The sequence below is a fragment of the Peromyscus leucopus genome, chromosome 9 (assembly GCF_004664715.2).
Source record: "Peromyscus leucopus breed LL Stock chromosome 9, UCI_PerLeu_2.1, whole genome shotgun sequence".
NCBI classification, from domain to species: Eukaryota; Metazoa; Chordata; class Mammalia; order Rodentia; family Cricetidae; genus Peromyscus; species Peromyscus leucopus.
The window spans coordinates 69,081,248-69,103,964 of record NC_051070.1 but is presented as its reverse complement, the minus strand read 5'-3'; the positions used below and the strand labels follow the sequence as shown (position 1 = coordinate 69,103,964).

The 22,717-nt window shown below is 49.6% G+C and overlaps 1 protein-coding gene and 1 long non-coding RNA gene across 2 annotated transcripts in view; one reads left to right on the top strand and one right to left on the bottom strand.

The window, feature by feature from the left end:
• The window catches only part of Slc7a8 (solute carrier family 7 member 8), a 60,105-nt gene that overhangs the window by 7,403 nt on the left and 29,985 nt on the right, over nt 1-22,717 (bottom strand). The window contains exons 4-7 of the mRNA XM_028892131.2: nt 8,216-8,341; nt 6,086-6,239; nt 5,190-5,313; nt 3,203-3,306 (exon numbers count right to left, since the gene is read on the bottom strand). Coding sequence (XP_028747964.1) covers nt 3,203-3,306; nt 5,190-5,313; nt 6,086-6,239; nt 8,216-8,341 — 508 coding nt within the window. The remainder of the gene's footprint in view (nt 1-3,202; nt 3,307-5,189; nt 5,314-6,085; nt 6,240-8,215; nt 8,342-22,717) is intronic.
• Nucleotides 3,264-12,763, top strand: LOC119088528. Its single transcript, XR_005092183.1, has 3 exons — nt 3,264-3,348; nt 11,043-11,197; nt 11,879-12,763. It is a non-coding gene; the product is annotated as an uncharacterized LOC119088528 (long non-coding RNA).

Below are 22,717 nucleotides of genomic sequence, written 5' to 3'. Positions count from 1 at the left end.
TATGCCCTTAGAACGACTCATTCGATTCCCAATAGAGAGGTGCTGAAAGGTACATACACAAAAAGCTTCTGGTAGTGAGTCAAACTGTAAATGTCCTGAAAGCCTAAAATGTGAGATTGTCTAAAGAAATTAGGATATATCTGTTAGATGGAAAATTATGAAGTAAAATTTTAAGATTTTTATTTATTTTGACTTCATGTGTATGGGCGTCTGTCTGAATGTATGCCTGTGTACCATGTGCATGCAGTGTCGGGGGAAGCCAGAGGAAGGAGGCAGATCGCCACAGATGGTTGAGCCGCCGTGTGGGTGCTGGGAGTTGAATCTGGGCCATCTCTTCAGCCCTCAAAATCACGTTTCTGAAGAAAATGATTCTATGAGAACACGCTCACAATATAACATCACACAAAAACGCAGACTACCAAACTGTGCTCCTGAGCTGGCCACGGCGGCGCAGGCCTGCAGACCAGGCACTCCAAGCCTGAGGGAGGGGACTTCGAGTTTGAGGCTAGCCTTATATGAGACCCTGTCTCACAAATGGGGAGGGGGCTGGCGGGCTGACCCGTTGGTTAAGAGCACCTGTTGCTCTTGCAGAGGAACTGGGTTCAATCCCAGCACCCACATGGCGGCTCACAGACAACTGTAACTCCAGTGCCAGGGGGACCCAACACCCTCTTCTGACTCTGTGGGTGCCAGGCATGCACACAGTGCACAGACATACATGCGGGCGAGAGTCATATACATTAAAAAGTAATTAAAAAAACCAATCTAAAAAGTGAGAGGGAGGGGAAGGAGCGAGTGGGGAAGACAGACAGACAGACTCACGGAGAGAATAACATCAAAGCAGCCCCTTTCCTCTTTTTCTTTATGCCTCTTCCAAACAAAACAAAACAGAATAAAACAAAACAGAACACCACCACCACCAAAAAACAACCACGTAACTGCCCGCAGTCCTTTACATCTTAGCATTCAGAATCTGTTTTCTTTAAAAGTTTTAATTTCATGTATTTACTCGTGTGTGTGTGTGTGTGTGTGTGTGTGTGTGTGTACGTACGTACGTACTATCTATGACACACTCGTGCAGGTCGAACGACAACTTGTGGGAGTGGGTTCTCCCCTTCTACCACGGGAGTTATGTTCCCGGGGTCAAAGTTGGGTCACGAGGCTTGGCCGTAAGTGCCTTTACCCGCCGACCCCCCTACTTTCACTTTTCTCTAGGGCAAATGGCCCTAATGGATGACAGGAAGGGGACAGTGTGACAGCGCACAGGCTTTGGCCATACGTAGCCCAGGCTGGCCTGGAAGTCTTGGTCTTCTTGATTTAGCCTTGGGCTGAGATCAGAGGCGTGTGCTACCGTCCCTGGTGCAGACTAGGGATTCTAAGAGAACTGCCTCGCCATGCTTCGTATACAGGGTAGCATGGCGCTAACAGTAGCCGCTCAGAAGTGCGGGGAGCTGACTGTGACTCCGAGAACCCACAAGCGGCTGTCACCATGGACTGCTCAGGCCAGCTTCTCTAAGGTCATGCAGACACGTGCATTCCCCCCCCCCCGCCCCCCACCATGCTGCGGTCTTTCCAGCCGGCACAGTCTCATGCACTACATGGAGCCTAGGGGGCTCTGTGGGCTTCGTCATGCACATAGCCAGGCTCTCATTCGGATCCTCCCCCACGTACAACCAGGACCAAGTGTAACTGTCCAGGTCTGACAGCCCCATGTCAGGTTCACAAGCTAGGGGACAATGGAGGAATGATGGCACTAAGAAACACACACACACACACACACACACACACACACACACACTCACACACACACTGCTTGCTCAGCAAGGACCATCCAATGCAAACTAAGACATAAAAGGATGAAGGAGAGGAGGGAGGGAAGAAGAGGAGAAGAGTAGTAGGTGAGCAGAGGTGGCTTAGGAAGGGAGGCCACGCCTCCGGCATCTCCTGCATGCACACGACTATGCTGCATGCATGCAGACCACTGTGTGGCCTGCCTCAGGGACAAACCCCAAACTAAAGCGACTGTAGCCAGCCACTCTCCTCCAACAGATGGCAGGGAGCCTCATGGGTCACTGCGCCTCCACCGCGCGCCCTCTGCCAGGGCCTCCAGGTGGCCACGGCTCCTGTGTAACGTGCACACGAGGTTGCTGGCATGAGTGTGCGTCCTCCTCAGGCACAGGTGATACCCAGACTCCCTCTTTATTGCTCTGGATCCTGAAAACATGGGCACCTCTGTCACCTCTCGGGAACTTCTCTGTGATGTGATAGGGTGGCTTGGGAAACAGCTGAGCCCAGGCTCATCTTTTGAATAGGACTGTGCTCCCGGGGCACAGAAAACCTATGGGCCACATAAATGGTAACCCTTCAACATCTGTACACCCAGTGGTCCATTCTAGAGATGGCAGGAAGGGACATAAGAGAGGGGACTGAGTCAGGCGACAGTGGTGCATGCCTTTCATCCCAGCACTCGGGAGGCAGAGGCAGGAGGATCTCTGTGAGTTCGAGGCCAGCCTGGTCTACAGAGTGAGCTCCAGGACAGACACCAAAACAACACAGAGAAACCCTGTCTCAAAACACCAAAAAAAAAAAAAAAAAAAAAGGGGGGGGGACTGGACTGATCCCTGGATAGATAGAGGCAAGGTTCTAGGGCCCACTCATGTTTCTGGCTTCCCAAGGAATTCTGGGTTGGGGTTGTGGCTATTGGCTCTCTCATTGACAAGAGTTTCCTTTTTCTATTCTTCTCTACCCAGCCTTGTGGCTTCTCACAACACCTGCCTAGTCCTACATCCTCAGGACGCTCAGAGGGATCTCAGCCCATGTGGATTGTGGCTCCAGACATTCATGGGAGGCCAGATCCAGAGGCTTCAAGCATAAGACTCCTTCCTGGTCCCTTTCAAAGTAGGGTTTTTTTTTTCAGGACAGTAGCAGCCTGTGTCTAGACTAGGGGGGAAGGGAACTCTAGGAATGTAGTCAAGACACTATCCTGCTGCCAAAGCGAGGTGGGCTGCCACCTGCACATCACATACCACAGGTCACCCGGGGAGCAGCAGACCCCCCTCCTTAGCACACACACTGACATGCATACTCCTGCAAGCCACCACTCAGGAGGTCCCAGACGCCTGCTGACAGACAAATCCATCAAATACACACAGAGCAATGGACACAGAAAAGTGGCCCAGGAAGGGTTCAGGCAAGCACTCACCGGGAGGAGGTAAAGAGTGAGCCATTGACGCCTCCGAATGTGGATAGGGCAACAGAAATGGGCATGATCCAGGCCATGACCCCCAGAAGCTTCTCTCCAAAAGTCTGCGAAAGAAAACAAGAAGTGAGCGGTGGCGAGAGAGAGAGGTAAGACCCCTATTCCAGCTTGCTCCTCACTTCTGGAGTGCCTGTCTCCCATCTACCCTGCTGATCCTCTCTGGCTAGAGCCCGGATGCAGATGGCCATGCCGTAGGAACAGCTAGCAATAGGTCAGGAACACATGCTGTGGGCTGACGAGCTGAGGGGGCCAGGGTACGGTCGGTGATAACAGTAATGAAGTAACACTTGTCCTTCCTTACGAATGAGAAACTGAGGCACTTAGTGATCTACAGCTTACCTCAGATCATACACTGGGGTAATGGAGGGGCCAAGATTGGAAGTCAGGAGCTATAAGTGTACCTTGTGTACACTATGGATTTCTCTGCACGTGGAGGGACACAGACTTAGGAGTCAGATCTGGTTTCAAATCCTAGTACCACCTTGAACAAGGTTTATACTTTCATTATTATTATTGTTATTGTTACTGTTATTATTATTATTATTATTATTATTATTATTATTATTATTATTATTTAGGGCTAGGGATCAAGCACAGGGTCTCGCTTGTGCTGGGTAAGTGCTCTACCACTGAGTTATTCTCTCTCAGCCCTGGGTTTGTTATTCTTGAGCCTCAGTTTCCCAGGGATAAAATAGGGATGCACCCCAGTCCAAGTCTCTAAATTCACAGAAGCAGATTCTATTGGTAGGAAAATAAAGACTGGCTAGTTTCTTTAGCTGAGAACGAAGTGGTTGTGAATTTATAGATGAGTCTTCATGTACATATCCATGTATATGTACAGAGACTTTGCTAGAGTCTCTGAGCCAGGCTTATAGGATGCGCCTGGGAGGTGGTATCTAGAATCGATGTCCTGTTGTGCGTGGGAGGCCGCTGGATTTAGGGGCAGGCGGCCACAGGAGATGGCAGGGCATCTTTATTTTCAAAGATGAGACAAGAGATGCCAGTGCTTGGTTTGAAGCTGGGTGAAGGTATAGCATGGTTCCTAGGCCTCCCTCAGACATCAGGTACGTGTGTATGGGTGCGTGCGTGCGTGCGTGCGTGCGTGTGTGTGTGTGTGTGTGCATGTGTGTGTGTGTGTGTGCATGTGTGTGTGTGTGTGCATGTGTGTGCGCGTGTGCGTGTGCGCGTGTGCGTGTGCGTGTGCGCGTGCGTGTGTGTGTGTGTGTGCGCGTGTGCGTGTGCGCGTGTGCGTGTGCGCGTGTGTGTGTGCATGTGTGTGTGCATGTGTGTGTGTGCGCGTGTGCGTGTGCGTGTGCGCGTGTGTGCGTGCGTGCGTGCGTGCGTGCGTGCGTGCGTGCGTGTGTGTGTGTGTGTGTGTGTGTGTGTGTGTGTGTGGTGCTGGGGATGGAACACAGGGCCTTGCACATGCTAGGCAAGCATTCCACTGCCGAGTTACATCCTTGGCCACTCAATACCCACTTTTCCCTGATGAGGGCCATCAGTTTGTACGATCCCCAGAGAAAGAAAGGACAGAGAATCAGTATGTCTTGTGCAAGCATATGTCTCTGTGAAGAGCGGTCCGCCCATCTTCTTACACAGCCCGCATGCTTAGAGTGCCCTAGACCAGGACTCCGTGAACCTGTTCTGTACAACAGTAGCTGTTTCAATACCGAAAGCCATATAGACTTGGCGGCAACTTCTCAGGCAGCCAGGGTAGCTGTTTTGGAACCAACCCAGCCATTGGTCTGCTCCCGGGCACTTGAGGATACCCTGTCGAGGGAGGACGCGTGTAGATTGGACCCTGAGGAGGTGGGATGCCTTCCAATGCCACGAGGCGCGGGATCGGGGGGGGGGGGGGGGAGAAGCCAGGGGTCTAAGCAGGCAGAGCTACAGCAGCACTCCGGGCCCGGAACCCCGAGTGATCTCTTACCACGGCGACTGCATTGGAGGCCAGCAGCTCCTGGGGGGACATTGCAGTGACGTACGCGACATTGGCAAAGACATACACAAATGTGACCAGTGGGATGGAGATGAAGATGGCTCTAGGGAGGTTCCTGTGGAGGGAGAGGAGGTGAGAGGGAGCCCGTAGCGGGGTGGGGGTGGGGGTGGGGGGTGGGTGGGGGGGGTGTTCTGCCAGGGCACCGCACGGGCCTACACGGGCCGCTTCTTGGCTCTCCCTCTCTCTGGGAGGCAGGGCTTGACTCAGGTGGGGCAGGATCATTAGGAGGCAGCGTAACGGCTAAGGCTAGAAATGTGTCTCACTCTCCTTACCACGTCTTGGCTCCGATCTGGACCATGCACCCTTTCTGCGGCCTGAAGACAGAAGGCTGGGCCTGGCCCCAGACCGGTAAAATGTTGAGATGTCTAGAACGGCCCCTTCTCTACAGCAGCCACGCTGTCCCGCACAGCTTTCTGGTTATTATTATTATTATTTTCTTTTTTTGGTTTTGTTTTGAGACAGGTTTTCTCTGTGTAGTCCTGGCTGTCTTGGATCTCGCTCTGTAGACTAGGGTGGTCTCGACCTCACAAAGATCCACCTGCTTCTGTCTCCTGAGTGCTGGGATTAGAGGTGTGTGTGCCACCATGCCCAGCAGCTTTCTGATTTTTTTTTTTTTTACTTGCTCTGGGACAGTCATAGGACCCTTTCTCTTCTCTTAGCAAGGCGGATAGTAAGTGGTTCAAATTCCCAGGAAATGAACTGTTGCTTCATGAAAGAACGGGACACGTCCGGAATTGGGACAAGAAGTGGATCTACGCTCCCTTTTCCCAGCCATGGGCACCGGGTGGCCTAAGGGTGACCAGAAGAGCTGCCCTTGTTTGACTCACTTGTAGGGATCCACAAGTTCCTCAGTCACGTAATTAAGAAAGTTCCAGCCTCCATAGGCAAAGGAGCCCTGGAGGAAAGCCAGAGCGACGAGGCCGATGTCAGGTTCTTGGAAATTCTCAAATGCATTCTTTGGCTCCAGCCAAAAGAATTCTCCTGTGGACACAACAGGCAGGTAGCTGCTCAGAGGGATGAGCCCAGGCTCCAGCAGCCCCCGACCACCCCACACATTGTCTCGCCCTCCCCGGTGGTGATGCACTAGCTCCTTGTCTGCTCTTCAAGAGAGAAGACAGAGAGAAGGAGAGCTAACGGGAATGGGAAACCCAGGTCCAGGACTTCTCAGACCCCAGAAGCTCAGAACCATGGGTCCAAACAAGGGTTCAGGTTCAAAGCACATCTCAAAATGTCCTTTCTCGTTTTTATTATTTTATTTTATTTATTTATTTTCGAGATAGGGTTTCTCTGTAGCCCTGGCTGTCCTGGAACTCACTCTGTAGACCAGGCTGGCCTCAAGACCAGGCTGGCCTCAAACTTACAGAGATCCACCTGCCTCTGCCTCCTGAGTGCGGGATTAAAGGCGTGTGCTACCATGCCTGGCAGAATGTCATTTTAGGAAAGGCAATATTATCTGAAGGAAAGTTCATGTAAATGGGGAGGCTGACATCAATGGCCGTCTTTTGACTGCTTTCCTCGATATATGATTTGCATTTTCATGAGGAAAGCATAAGGAACAACCACACTCAAATGTAAGCTTACACAGAGCTCCAGGATCCTGTCTGTTCAAGCGCATTTTGTTGCTTTGCCAATAGCCCACCACTTCCTAAGGGATATCTGGTCTCCTTCCGGGTCCTTTAATGAAGAGCCTTTTACCTGCCCTCCCAGGAGAGATGGCTTAGCAGTCAGAACACTTGCTGCGCCTGCACAGGACCCAGGTTTGATTGCCAGCAGCCACATCATGGCTCCCACCCCTCTGAAACGCCACTTTCAGATGTTCCAATGCCCTCCTCCAGCTTTACAGGCACCAGGCATGCATGCACATGGCACACATATTCACGTGCAGGCAAAACACTCATACGTATAAAATAAATTTTTTTTTTTTTTTCTGGGCTGAAGATGTAGCTTTGTAGTAGAGTGTTTGCCCAGCATGTGCAAAACCCTGGGTTTGAGCACACACACACACACACACACACACACACACACACACACACACACTCACACACACACACACACACACACACATACCACAGATACCCACAGCTGTTGACTAAAAACGGTTGGGATAAAACAGAGTAACTGGCTGTGTTGTTTAGACATCTGTAACCCAGCATTAGGACAGGAAATCAGGAGATTTGTGTGAGCAGGAGAAAGAATTGAGATCAGGTTAGGAAGGATTCATTATCTTTGAAAAGATCGGACAATGTTTCCTAAGCCTAGGAATTCCTGAAAACATTATCACCACCGCCCCCCGTCCTGCCCCCACACAAAGGGCTTAATCCGGCTGATGGAAACCATGAAGGGCAGGCAGTATCCAGCACAGACTCTTGTCTGCAGCCTCTCCCCTCTGCCTTCAGAGCTTGTGGGCAGACAGGAGGTCTTCCTGTTTGTCATTTCATTTTCTCCAAGAGGCAGTGACGCTGGCCGCCCGAGCAGAGCCCGGCAGTGCTGTGGGTCCCATGGAAACCAAATACAGATCAAATCCAATGGGGAATGTTGGCAGAGGCTTCAAGAATGTAGCGCTCTCCCTCTGCCACCCCGGGAGATTATGAGTAATATCGAAATATATAAAATTCTCCTCTTCGCTTCTTCATTTTAAGATATTAACAAAGCACAAAAAAAATGTAAGGAACTACTTCCCTAGGGTTGTAGCAAAATATCCACCGAGTTCAGCAAGCACCCTGGGGCCCTTGTTTAGCTGTGTTAGTCCTGAGCCACGTGTGGAGAGATGGATCTTTGCAAGATGGAGTATGGGAGTGGAGGTGGGGCATCCCTAACACCGAGGAAAAGTTTCTCATGCCCATGGTCAAGGAAACGGGCAGCAGAAGTCAGTCTAAGTCACACCGGGGAAATCTCAGGGTGAGTCTAGATGAGGGGTGAAGAGCTGTGCAGAGTCCTGTGGTTCCCACGACATTTACCTTTGCATATCTGCACGACACCCATGATGATGATCAGGGCCAGGGCCAGGAGCTTCCCAGCTGTGAAGATGTCTTGAACCCGGGTGGCCCATCGGACACTGGAGCAGTTGACCCACGTGAGCAGCACTGAAACGACACCAGACGAGCCCTCAGAGGCTGCAGGACACGCTGCTCCTGCCTCCCAACTCACACCCACAGCCCCAGTGACCAGAAACTTTGGCTCGCTTTATAGGTTACAATGGGGATTACATGCCCCAAATTAGAGCTTGGTCAGAGCATGCATTCCTCGTCCAGTGCCAGAAGCCAGACAGGCAGGGACGTGTGGGCACTGACTCAGGAGGAGACTTATTCACGATCAGGGTACAAAATGGACTTAGGATTCCAGTTATGATCTGTTCATGGGAAACCTGAGCCGCTATTACAATCTTGGATATTGCCTTACTGAGCCTGGTTCTGGGGCAACAGAGGGTTAGGGACTCTTGTTAATTAGGTTTATTAAAGTATAAAATTCACCTTAAAGCAACAAGCAACAATAACAACAACAAAAAAAAAAGTGTGCCCTCCTGCCTCAGCCTCCTCTTGAAGTGTCTGAATTACAGATTTGTGTCACCACAGCCAGTTTAAAATTCACCTTTTTAAAGAGTAAGTACATTTTGTTGAGATTTGACAAATGAATTGTGATAATGGTTATTATTACACTCGATATTCCCAAGGTTCTAAAACTGTGCCTGTGTTTTAGGCTTCTTGGAACTCATTCATCCTCGTCCCCGGCACTGGTAACCACTAACACAATTTTTATTCCAAAATGTCACACAAACAGTATTATAAAATCTGTAGGCTTTTGGATCTGACTTCTTACACTGAGATCCACTCATTTTGTTCTGTGTTAACAGTTTGTTTTCATTGTTAGGTACTATTTATTTCATTATAATAGATACAAGGTTGCTTTTCCATTCAGATAGATATTCAGGTACTGCCAGTTTGGGGTTACTATGTATCTAAAACTACTTACAAAGAAACCAGGTATGGAGGCCAGGCCTGTAATCCCAACAGGAGATGATGCAGAATCGCTGAGAGTTCTGAGGTCAGCCTGGCTTACATAATGAGTTTGGGCTAGCCTAGGCTATAGTATGATACCCTGTCTCAAAACGCTAAACTCTGTCAATGAACTGACTCCTCCAAGGCCCCCAAACTTGCACATAGCTGGACAGGGTGGCAGATAATTTTTATATATGTATAAATGAATACAATGCTAACCAAACAGAAAGGTAAACGCTAGGCATCTGTCATCTTTCTGCCTAAAAATTAGAAAACAAGCTGGGCGGTGGTGGCGCACACCTTTAATCCCAGCACTGGGGAGGCAGAGCCAGGCGGATCTCTGTGAGTTCAAAGCCAGCCTGGGCTACAGAGTGAGTTCCAGGACAGGCTCCAAAGCTACACAAAGAAACTCTGTCTTGGGAAAAAAAGAAAGAATTAGAAAACATCAGAGACAAACTGTTGAACACTGTGATGAAAATCTAAATATGAAAAGGAAAGTTTTCACTGTAGTTTCTCCATCATCCCTCTCTTTGTGTTTTGTTTTTGGAGACAGAGTTTCTCTTTGTAACAGCCCTGGCTGTCCTAGAACTCGCTCTGTAAACCAGGCTGGCCTCGAACTCACAGAGATCCGCCTGCCTCTGCCTCCAGAGTGCTGGGAGTAAAGATGTGGGCAACCATGCCTGATTTCCAGATTGTTGCAAAGTACTTGAGAACAAGGGAAAAAAAAAAATCTTCCTGGCTCTCTTTTTCCTGAACTAGTGATCAGGATACTCTCCAGTACTCAAAAGTTACACACAACGCTATAAAGGCCAGGGACTACTCCGTCTTTCATGCCTCCCAAGGGCTCTGACTTCACTTGAATGTTAATTACAGCAACACCTTATCCTTAAGTGGACTCCTATTTTCCAAGTGTTTCCCAACCCTGCTAGATCCTGGGGACACGTCAGTAAAGCAGGAAGGTCCTGCATGACCAGCTGTCTGTCTGTGATCTTCTTCCCTGCATTATCTGGAGCCGGCAAACTCTTCCCACCTTTCCAGACCTACCTGTTCCACGAAGCTTTGTAATTTTATTGATTCCCAACAACATGCCTGCAAGGGAAGCTGCATCAGTCACATTTTATAGACCGTTCCTGGATGGAGCAGTCCCACACCATTTTGCTTATATCTCATTGTGGTACCTATTCATATTAAAGTTTTCTGAGGCAGGGGGACTGCTCTGAGTTCAAGGTTACCCTAGAGTACATATCAAGTGCTGGGTTAGCCAGGGCTGCCGTTCTGTTTCTTTTTATCTTTTCCACATCTTTAACTCCCAAGCATACCTATCATCGGTGCTTACAAATAGCAGATGCACAACACATATTTAATAAAGGAAGAAATGCCATAATCCATTAGCTCTGCAATCTCATTCCGAATTCCACAGCACATACCATTCTTCCCTGTCCCCTTAGAATTTCATTAATTGAGACAATCCCTAGTTGTTTTTATAGCATTGAAAGAGTAACTGCAAGTCTGACTTTTGAGAGTAGAAACTCTTGATTCCTCATGCAAGAGCTGTTAGCCAGCCTGCTACCATAGCAGGAGAATGAAAACATGTTCCTGGAAGATTTTAAGTGCCTGAACAGGGAGAACATTTTGTAAATACTAGAATGTTCCAGATGGACAGAGATCTTGATAAATACACATTTGGTTATCTTACTCAATTCAGTAAGGATTTCAGAGTCACGTGCCTGGTGATAATCCAACCCGAACCACTCTAAACAACTTGACCGTGACCTCATCTTCTCCCCAGGGCCCTGAGATACGCTGGGTACAAGGCCAGGTGTCCCATACCCAGAAACCCAGGCGGCGGCAGCAGTGATGAATCAGGGGTGAAGGAGAGAGACTTATAAAAAGAAGACTAGAAAACAAACCCCACGTGGCTTAGGGATGGGTAAGGATTCCAAGGTAAGGGCTTGTGTCTTGATCCCTCAACCTCCCCAGAACAAAAGCATCTTCCAGCAAGGGGAGGCGAAGGAAGGCAGGGCGGAGGGGTGACCGGAAAGCACTTGAGAGAAGGCAGAGCAGGATGGATTCACAGCAGCGCCTCCTCCCCGAGTGCTGGAACAGAAAACATAAAATCCTCTTTACGAGACTCGGTGTGACCGAGGTGACCAGAGGGCGGGTGTTTGGTCATGTCGTCTTGTTGTTTAGTGCCTTCTGTCACCGCCAGCTCTTCACAAGGACTCAGACGCTGACTAATATTTAACCTTCCGGTGTCAAAGAGATCATTCAGAAGTAAGACAGATGCTGAGGAGTAGCAGGGTTGGGCAGATTGCCCATGCCCCCTAATCTCCCAGAACGATGCCCCAGGTCCAAGGCTTACCCTTCACCCTACGGTTGGGCCATCACCGCACGTGACTGAGAGGAGAGAGGGGACTTTGAGTCTCCTGGTACGGCAGAACAGCTTCCCTCACAGCCGCTGAAACTTGAGCCTCCAACCAGAGAGGAAAGGTCAGAGAGTGAAGGCAATACTTGCTGGGTGTGTGCCAAGGCCTTCCTGCATGGGAGGGCCTGGTGCTGCCCATCTGCCACTCAGCGCCCCTTCCTGCTGCTGCCAGTGACTACGTTCTCTCTGTCTCTGTGCAGCTAGACCCCGAATTCTGCACACCTGGAATACAGCGACTTCAGGAGAGCCACATGGAGATGGGGACCAGGGGCTCTATAGCTCAAAATGTAACGGTTTCTATCCACCCCATCGCCTGTCCACACAGGGTCTGCCCGGGCCAGGCACACCGGTACGTGGACGAATCGAGAGACAACTGAAAGCTAGACAGTATGGTACAAGCCAGTAATCCCAGCCCTCAGGAGGCTGAGGTTGGAGGGCTGACCTGAGTTTGAGGCCAGCCTTGGCAACTACAGAGACTTTGCCTTAACTACCCCTCTCAACACCCGCCCCCAAATCCAAAAGAAAACAGAAAAGGTAAGCACGAAACAATGTGTTGAGGGCAGAGCCAGCCAGAGAGTCAGCGAGCATCTATATACGTGGGGCCCAGGCCAGGGCGTCGTGGGGAAGGGGCCCCAGCAATGTCAACTTCATAGCTTCGGTCCCGCTAGAAAAAGGAATGGAAAACTCTAGTTCTTGTCCATGGTAACCTATTCCCAGCGGTCGCTGGTCTCTGGAGTTCTGTGGAACTCCAAGCTTATCTGATTCTCTTGGGTATTTTTTGTTTTGTTTTGTTTCCTGAATTAAAAAAATACCAAAGGAAAAAGATGAAAACACCACCAAGAAGACCCTGCTGAGCTAGTGAGTCTTGAGTTCAAGGCCAGCTCGTGTGACTTAACTCCCTCTCTGAGAGGGAGGGAGAAAGGAAGAGAGAGAGGTGGGGGAGGGAGAAAGGGAGTCTCTAGACCAGTGGTTCTCAACCTTCCTCATGCCTCGACCCTTTAACATGGTTCCTCATGCTCTGGTGACCCCCCCCACACACACACCCACACCATAAAATTATTTTCGTTGCTACTTCATAACTGCAATTTTGCTACTCATATGAATCATAATGTAACTATCTGATATGTAGGATGTAAATATCTGATATGTGACCCCCCCCAAAGGGGTGTGACCCACATGTTGAGAACCACTGCTCTAGGAAATATAGGTCAGTGAAAGAGTGCTTGACTTGCATTCAAGAAGTCCTAAGGTTCAATTCCCAGTGCTGGTAAGAAAAACAAACCAAACCCAGCAAACAACCATCTCGTTCCCGGCAGAGAGAGTGTGCCCAGCCTCACTTGACTCTCAAACTTTGACCCTTAGGTAGCACAGAAGTCGTTCCTTTACTTCCTTTGCTCTGAAGAGGTAGCATCAGGCTTCTCTTGGGAAGTCAGGATGATGGCCATCCAAAAGATGCTAACGTTCTAATCCTTAGGACTTGTAAATATTGGAAATGAACTTTGTAAATATGATCCAGTTAAGGATCTGGAGACACAGCTTATTTTGGTTATCTGAATAATATTATTAGCCCAAATGTAATTATAAGAGTCAACAAGAGGGAGACAAGAGCCATTAAAAAAAAAGAGAGAGAGTTGATGATGGAAATGGGGGAGGGATGGGAATAGGGCGAGAGGGAGGGAAGGAGAGAGCCCTGGAGATGCTGTTGCTGACTCTGAAGACAAAGGGGTCCATGAGTCAAGGATGCAAGAGGACCCTAGAAACTAGAAAAACTCCTTAGAGTCTCCAGAGACACACAGCCTCGCTGACACTTGAGTTTAGGACTTCTGACCTCCAAGACCATAAGGCGACAAGTTGTGTTGTGGGATATGTGCACACCGTGTGAAGTGGATTGCTGTGATTGGGATGACGAAAAGCTAAAGGCAGGAGGCATAGGTGGGACTTCCCAGGAGAGAAAGGAAGAGGAGGAGAATCTAGGGACGTGGGAGAAGCCGGGAGACATGGAGACGAGATGGGAGGTGCCAAGATGAAGGAGAGGTAACACCACCTGACAGATCATAGATTTAAAATATGAGTTAATTTAGTTATAAGAGCTAGTTGAGACAAGCCTAAGCTAAGGCCAAGCTTTCGTAATCAATAACAAGTCTCCAGGCCATTATTTGCAGGCTGGCGGCTAGTGAAAAACTTCTACTACAAAGTTGTCGTTGTAAGCCACTGAGATTGTGGTAATTTGACACAACAGCAGTAAAAGAGGAATACAGGACAGACACTGTGCAGAAACAGCAGAGAGCAGGACCTGGCTTCCAAGAGAAAAGCTTGTAAAGAGTGACTGGGTGGAGCTGGAGTGTGGCTCAGTGATAGAGTGTGCACTCACCGAGTGCCCTGGGGTCAAACCCCAGGACCCAAACAGTGGGGCAACGTATACCCGGACTCCAGGGTCCAGCAGGAAGAGGAGAGGTCTCTGGAAGTGGGCTCGCAAGGGTGAAGTCAGCAGTGGGCCAATGCAGTCGGCACACTTTCACACTGCAAGATGTCATTTCAACTCTCCGGTTGCCCAACCAAGCTGGGACCCCACAACTAGGGCAAGGCTCTGATCTTCCTCTCTGGGTAACTGTCCCACCACAGACAACAGTAGCTTCCTTCTTCTTTTAGAGAAACTCAAAGCATAGGAAACAATAGTCCTTCTCCACCTAATCCCATGGGCTCCTCCAAATCTCTCCATATTCCAGACAGCTTCAGGCTCACATGGACAACCTCGTCCCCCCAAACAAAAACAAAAACAAAAACAAAACCATGGGTCCCACTTCTAGCGAGGCAAGTGGGTGCTGGATGCCAAGATGTTCACAGGCATGATCCCTTCGTTCTCTATCCCCTTGCCTGTCTGTTTTGGAGACAGGGTTTCATACATCCTTGGCTAGCCTCCAACTCTGTATGTAGTTGTGGGTGAATCTGAGCTGCTGATCCTCCTGCTTCCGTCCCCCAGGAGCTGGGATTTCAAGTGTGCCCCTCCATGCCCGGCTCGCCCCCATTGCTTTGTGGGTCTCCTTGTTTTATTAACCTGAAGTTATAATTAAAGGTCACGACAACAGATAAGAGGCTGGGACTCAACTGCAGAGTGGTGCTCTGCCTGTGTGAGGTCCTGGGTTCAGTCCCCAATGCTGAGGAAAATAAACAAACACTGGAGAGATGATCTCAAGAGTCCTGTGACTGATTCTATCCCTCAAGTCAGAGCTAGAAAGAGGTCACACAGTGTACTGTGTTGTTGTAGACACGACACACACTTCGATGGAACCCATTCTGTGATTTCTCTCAGCTAAATTCAGTAGGTGGAAAGTCACATGAGGTTAAAGACAGACAAGGAGCATGGTAGGGGGAGGAGTCATTTATGATTATAAACTATAGATAAGAGAGGCAATTTAAAATTCAGCCCTTGAGACCATTTAAAACAAAACACCAATGGTCAGTAGTATAAACACATCTTCATTTAGGATGTTCTAAAACTGGGTTAGGGAGCTGGAACGTTGCTTGGGTTTCCTCAGAACATACAGTCAGGGCTATGCCTGCCACTCTCGATCCTGGTCAGAGGAAGACGGGGGAGTTTTGAGTGTCGGCTGAGGGCACAACTAGTGAGTAGAACTCAGAATGGGTAGCATAAGGAGAGCAGTGGTCAGGAGGGGGAGGGTGTTAGGAACTCGGAGGGAAGGAGATAAGAACGCTTCCTCAGAGGGACTTGGCAGTTTTAACTCCGGTAGGACTTCATACCTTGAAGTTCTCACAGCCATGGTACACCCTCTGTGTCTAGAACAGTCCATTGCACCCTATGAAGATATCTCGTCATCTGTATGTCGCTGTCTAGAACTTTAGATAGTTAATTAAAAAAAAAATTTATAAACATAAACTCAAAAAGAGAACATGAGCCAGACTTGGTGGTACAGGTCTGTAATCCCAAGCTACTTGGGAGACTGAGGCAGAGGATGCAAGTTCAAAGCCTTCATGGACTACAAGAATGGGTTCAAGGCCATCTTCGGCAACTTGGTAAGACCCTATCTCAAAAAGGTAAAGAGAGCAATAGCTAGAATTCATGGCAGAGCGTTTGCCTCCCACACACAAAGTCCTGGGTCCAACGCCCGCTGGAAACCAAGGCTGGTGTGATGTGGTTTTCTCGGGCTCATACTGGCAGAGCAGACAGAGGACAACTTGGGTGAGAGGAATCTAGCTCAGGTGCCATCTCTTCAGCCCCACGTGGTGGGTTTTTAAGAGGTTGTATCAGGCCGGTGAGATGGATGATGGATAAAGGTACAGACACTTGTTTGGAAAAGAGGTCACGTCACACACCAGACCACGCTACGGTCCCAGCTGCCTCGTTTGACTGACCCCTGGTACTTCTTCCTGTCTTCCCAAGTCTTCTCCGTTTCTTCTTTTTTCATGCGAGTCCTCTGTAAAGCACCCACTCTGGGGTCCTTGAGCCCAAGCTATCTAGAAATGTGGGACCAGAGACCCCGGGATGGAGCAGGGACCGTGGGGTAGTCAACATAAGACTGGGCCAGAAGCCAAGATGGCCAACTGTGCCTCAGCCTCCAGAAATGGGAAAACAGTGGAACAAATGGATACTTCTTATGCTTCCAGCTGCTAAGAGGGGATGCCTCACAGAAAGCTGCTGCTGCTGCTGCTGACCTCCTCAGGGCGAGTAGAGAAGCTATCCATCCACACACAGCCATGACTGACCCTGCGAGGCAGTAGCCACTGAGATCCTGAAGCGCGTTCTGAATGAAGTTTTTTTGTTTTTGTTTTTGTTTTTCAAGACAAGGTTTCTTTGTGTAGCCTTGGCTGTCCTGAAACTAGCTCTGTAGACCAGGCTAGGCTCAAACTCACAGAGATCCACCTGCCTTTGCCTCCCGAGTGCTGGGATTAAAGGTGTGCACCACCACTGCCCGGCCTAAGTGAAGTTTCTTTGTACTTGGCGATCATTCGTGTTTCATTTCAAAATGGAGACACGCAAGTGATGCCTAAAGCCCACTGAGTGGAGGACAGATAAAGCTGCACAGGAAATATTCGGGAGCTTTCCACGGGCTTCACTATGCTGCTCCAGGGAGTGTGTGTCTTCTGCATGAAGGAACAATCCTATGAAACAGGACAGGTGATGGCCTGCAATGCTGAGCAGATCCCGGTGTGTGTAGGGTGGCCACTTCTCTTCCCAGAAGAAAGTCCACGAAGTACAGGCCATCCTCGCTCCGTACTAAGAAACCGTTTTCAAGTGCGCCATGCCTCTGGATGCGGGGCTCTGGCTTCTGGTTGAGGAAAGGGTCATTCTGTACTGTTCTCAGGGAGCCACGAACACTTTCCTCCACCTTCATCCTGCCAAACCAGCTGCTGGCCCTGAAGCCTCGATTCCGGCTGACAGTGAAAACTGGGATAAGGCTATTTGGAGAGAGGGCTAGATTGCTTGTTTCGAGATAAATGGACCAGATATGTAGCCAATGCTTTACTCTAGGGGTAGATATGCAGGCCTGTGCCCTACTCCCCAGATGCGTATTTCTAGCCTCCGGAGAATCATGGAACTCAGAACCTCATCTTACATGAGTAAATAAGACCCAGGCATTTAGTGGTAAAGGCATGATGGGATGGCTCCTCCAGTCCTTTGGCCAAAGCCCAGCCTTGGTGTTTCACTGTCTACTAAGCGACCCTTTCCTGTCACTCACCTCCTCAGCTCCTGTTGGAGGTACCCATGGTCACTGCAGATAGTGCCTCTTGGAACTGAGTCTGTCACCCAAAGATTGGCCTGGCCCCAATCCAGGTGGCACACTCTGAGCAGCAGGAAGTAGCATGCTGACACGCAAGAGTAGCCAAGCAGGGGACAACCAGGCTGATCCTCAGAAGCCGTTTGCCATGGATGACTTGATTTCTGCTCTGACGTCACAGTCTCACATTCCCGTTGAGCTTGGGAAACCCCATTTGCATTTTTTGTGTGGATGTGTGTGTTTTGAGATAGCCCAGGCTGGTTCTGAACTGCTGATCTTCCTGTCTGCACCTCCCAAGTGCAGAGATTAGAGGTGTGCCCCACCACAGCTGGTCTCTCTCCGTGTCTGCACAGGTGTGGGACTGTGCATGTGCACATACGTGTGAAGAAACATGCATACATGTGAGGGCCAGGGGCCAACATCAGGTAGATGTCTTCATTGCTTCCCACCTATTTTCTGGTATAGTGTCTCTCTCTGAAACTGGAGCTCACCAATTGGCTAGAACTGGCCAGCCAGGCAGGCCCCCAGATCCTCCTGTCTCTGCCTCCAGTGCCGGGATTTACCCCTGGCTTTTCACAGCTGTGGTGATGGGAACTCAGGTTTTCCTGCTTCTGCAGCAAGCACTTTCCTCACGGGTCCGTTCCTAGCCCTCTGTGATTTTTTTTTTTTCAGTGACAGAATATTCCTATATAGTCCAGGTTGGCTTCGAACACACTTCAGTCTCAATTATGAGTTCCACTGTTCCAGTTATGCGCCATCATGCCTGGCTTCATTTCAATTTCTTAATCAGGACTGGGCTGGAGGCAGCTTGGAAAAGCTTATTTATGTTTAACATTGCCTCCCGATCTTTTTAGGGAAGTAAAAACAGTGTGTAGAAAGGGGAGAGAGGATGGCCGAGTATGGTGGTACACACCTGCAATCCCAGCACTTAGGAGGCGGAGGAGGCAAATCTGAGGCCAGACCATTTTACATACTGCATTCTAGGGTAGCTAGGATTATATAAAGAGACCAGCCGGGCGGTGGTGGCGCACGCCTTTAATCCCAGCACTCGGGAGGCAGAGCCAGGCGGATCTCTGTGAGTTCGAGGCCAGCCTGGGCTACCAAGTGAGCTCCAGGAAAGGCGCAAAGCTACGCAGAGAAACCCTGTCTCGAAAAAAACCAAAAAAAAAAAAAAAAAAAAAAAAAAAAAAAAAGAGAGACCTTGTCCTAAGGAAAGAAAGGAAGAGGGAAAGGAAGGAAGAAAAAAAGAAAGGAAGGAAGGAAGGAAGAGAGAGAGAGAGAGAGAAAGAAAGAAAGGAAGGAAAAAGAAAGAGAAAGGGAGGTAGTGGAGGATGTATGGATGTACCAGAGTCAGTAAAGACAGATGGTGAAGAAGAGAAAGTATGAGAAACAATGTAGGAAGCAAATGAGACAGAAAAGGTGGTAGGGAGGAGAAGGCAGAGAAAGTGAAGGGGCCAGGACAGAAAAAAGAAAGATGCAAGGCAATCAGCAGACAGCTGCTGAAAAAGGGAAGCAGTGACGCCACTTTGTAGAAACCAGAACACCCTGTTCCTCTCCCGAACTTCAAAATAAGCACCTTTCCGGGATGGAGCATCCCGCCGTCTGAACTAGCTATAAATTCCACCTGGCCCGGGTGCCGGAAAGGTTGGTGCCATGGTCTCACCTTAAGGCTGGGGCATGCACTTTTCTGCCATGCTCTGGCCGACAACGCCTGCCCCTGTGGCTCTGGGCCCACAGCCGAAGGACAAGGTGTCTGTGTGCGCAGCCCTGCAGGGTGCCCATGAGGCTGCTGGGGCACTGTCCCAGTGGCTGGAGAGGGTGTGACCACGCTCAGCTCTGTGATAGGCTGGACAGGGGTTCCTTGGCCGCTTCCACCACTCAGAGGAGGAACTGGGCACGGGTTTCTAATCTTGGAAACACTGGGCATGCCTAACCCCATCCCTTTCCAGATCGAGGAGGTAACTGGTGCTGGCTGCCAAAAGGCACTGATAGGCAAAGAAAATAGTGCTTTGAGTTCTAAGGCACAAACCTGGGGCTGAGATAAGGTCTGGTTCTTCCCAGAGAGCTGCAGGACTGAGCAACCGTTCTTCCTCAACGAGGCTGAAGTGGATGGATGGGTGCAGGGTAGGAGTGGAAGACAGGGAAGTAACTTCCAAGAACTACTCCAATCTCTTCCCCAGCGAAACTTTTTCTTCTTCTCTTTCTTTCTATTTTATTTTTTTAAGGCAGGGTCTCATGGAGTTGAAGCAGGCCTCAAACTCTCTGTGCGGCTGAACCTGGCTGGGAACTCCTGATTCTCCCGCCTCTGCCTTCCCAGTGTTGGGAATGCCAGTGTGCACCACCACCCGGAAGACAGTCCTCATATGGGGTGAGGAGCCACACGGTAAAGCCTCCAGGCACCCTGCTTACCTACAACAAATGTTGGCATTGTTGAACATGTGATACAACGTGACTGCAGGAAGTTATAGATGTAAATAACCCGACCGCCGAAGACAAAGCATCAAAACAGAGCCGCGACATCCCAACAATCAAAGCAGCCTTTCTTCACAAGTGGCGCTTTGATCCTGAGAAGCGCTATGAAGTGTGCGGTGGTGCTTTGGTTTTGAAATAGATCTTGCCCACCGTCGTGGAGTATATGTCCCTTCCCCAGCCCCTTTCATCTTGACTCACTGATAATTTAGAAACCTCAGAACGCCCTTTTATAGGAAGAGGTTCTCTGAGCATTTCCTCTCCTGCTTCAAGGACAAGCCCTCGGAGGAGGAGGAGGGTGGTGAGCGGACAAGCCGGCGTTTCTGGAGGTCATGCCTGGCACAGCTTTCTCCGGCCGGGACACTTTGAGCTCGGGCCACGCCACCTCCTCCTCTCTTCCTCTTCCTTCATCTCCTCTCCTCTCCAGTGCCAGAGGCGAGACCTGGGGTTTCTGCTGAATCACCATTCAGTCCTTAGTTTAGCCAAGAAGTCTGAACACCTCGCTCAGCGTTTTCCAGGAGCCAAGTACTTCTTTCTTCAGCGCTGGCTAAACATGGCTCAGAGCTGGGCGGGGTAGTAGAGACAAGCAGAAATACCATGCCCTGCCATGCGGCACCGCCCACGGGGCCTCATTTTAACCCTACTCCTCACTTTCCAACTATGTCTGAAGTTTCTTGTGGTCTCGTTTCCCGGCTCTCGGGGCTGATGCCTCGGACACAGGGCCAGGTTGATGGCTGCTCCTGCTGGGTCTGAGCTGCTTCAGCAGGGTTAGACTGGCTCTTTTATCACATTCAGTCTTGGGGGAACAAGTGGGTGTGGGTCCTGGGAGGTCTGGTAGGTTCTCAGATTGGGAGGCTCGTGGACTTGTTCACCGAGGTCTGTACACCTGGACTGTGCCGTAAGTTCCCCCACACAGTTCAGCTAGACCCCCAACTGTGAGGGCGGCTAGCATTCAGACTTGTTTAACTAAACTTGCCCCTCTCTCGCTCAGTAGCGGTTGGGCCTCACCCTCATAATCCCATAAGTCCCCTGAGTTCATGGTCTCGGGCATGTGATGTAAATCTGGCATATAATGTTAATCCTGAAAAGTTCACCAGACTGCTAACAGGTGATTTCATAAATTAGAGCCCTGGGTTCCCCTGGGAAAAAACTAAGTGACCCTTGAGGGTGGTAACAGAGGGGCAGAGGAGAACCTAGTTGGCACAAGTAAGTAAGGGGCTTCTTCCTGGTGGAAGCTGAACTCCTGGAGGACTTGCTTCAGCAACCCTTGGGCTTCTTCCTTATTTCCCTAGACAGTAGAAACTGTCACAGAAACAGGCCCCACACTCCACAGTGTCCAGGGAGGGCGCTTTAACAAAACTCCGGTCCAAGAGTGAAAAGAAAGCCGGAGGCGATGAGATATGCTAATGTTGGCTGGAAAAGGAGGTGACTCAGGTCAGACAGCCAAGCATAATGAAACTAGAAAGAGTTCTTCTCAGGAGGGCGGTGGAGAGCCAAAGCCTGGCCCGAGGACAGGCAGGACACAACCTGGTGGCTCCAAGTGTCTGGAACCAATGGGTCTCCAGGGAACATGGCCACCGAGTACTCTGTGATATACGCAATTGTTTACCACGATGTATAAAATACAAAGGCCCATGCCATTAGTTGTTCTTTTTACTGGAGATCAAGACTGAGTGTCTGCTAGACATATATGGTGAGTGCGACTGAGACACCCTCATTTTCAGGGCACCCCGAAACAGAAACACCCCCGAGGCCTGACAGGAAAGGAAGGCCAAACGGCACTGAGATGTGGGCATTTATTCTGGCCCTGTAGTCAGAGTCCAAAGGCACAGGGGATGTCTCCTTCAAGTCCTGGTAATGGCTCTTGGGAGTGAGGGGTGGCAGGGACAGCAGCCAACCGCCTACAGCAGGGAGGAAACGTTAGAATAAGCTCTAGTGCCGTCGTGATTTATCTACATATCCCCCCTGAGAGAAAAACGTGCCTTCTTTGACTCATCCACCCAGTCCTGGCAATCATTTTTGTATTTTTCAGACAGGGTCTCACTCTATAGTCCTGGCTAACCTGGAACTAGTGATGTACACCTGGTGGGCCTTGAACTCACAGAGATCATCCCACTTCGGCCTCCTGAGGGCTGGTATTAAAGGCAAGAACCACTACGCTCGGCAATTCTGGCAATTTTATTTCCTAAACACCACCAAATACATTAACTTCTTTCTACACCTGTCTCCGAGTCACCTTACAGACATTTCTAACCTAGATTCCTGGAACTACAGTGCAATCCATTTCCTTGTCCCTGGCCTTTTCCCCAAGGGCCACCCACCCTTTTCTGTGCAGCAGAGTCCTCTAAATGCAACTCGGATAGTGTTTCTCCTCTGAAATCCTTCAGTGTCTTCCTACTACCTTGGGGTAAAGCTGATCTCTTCATAATGAGGTCCCTGTTTTGATGTATTTCTTTGTTTTGTTCTGTTTTTGTTTTTTTTTTTAGACAGTCTCTCTATGTAGCCCTGGATATCCCGGGTCTTGCTATGTAGACCAGGTTGGCCCTGAACTCACAGAGATCCTCCTGCCTCTGCCTCCTGAGTACGGGGATTAAAGGTGTGTACCAACCAGCTTGGTCTTCAGTTCTATTTCTTACTGTTTATTCTGGAATGTGGTTATATTAAACAACCGATAGTCCCATCAAAAGAACCATATTTAAGAACATTTTCCTGCCTCAGCCCATTTGGTTTTCCAATCTGTGCTGGACATTGCCTGGTTGTGTCCAAATGGTCAATTTTAGAGTCTCACTCTGTAGCCCAGGTTAGTCCAGAGCTCACTATGTAGTCCAGGATGGC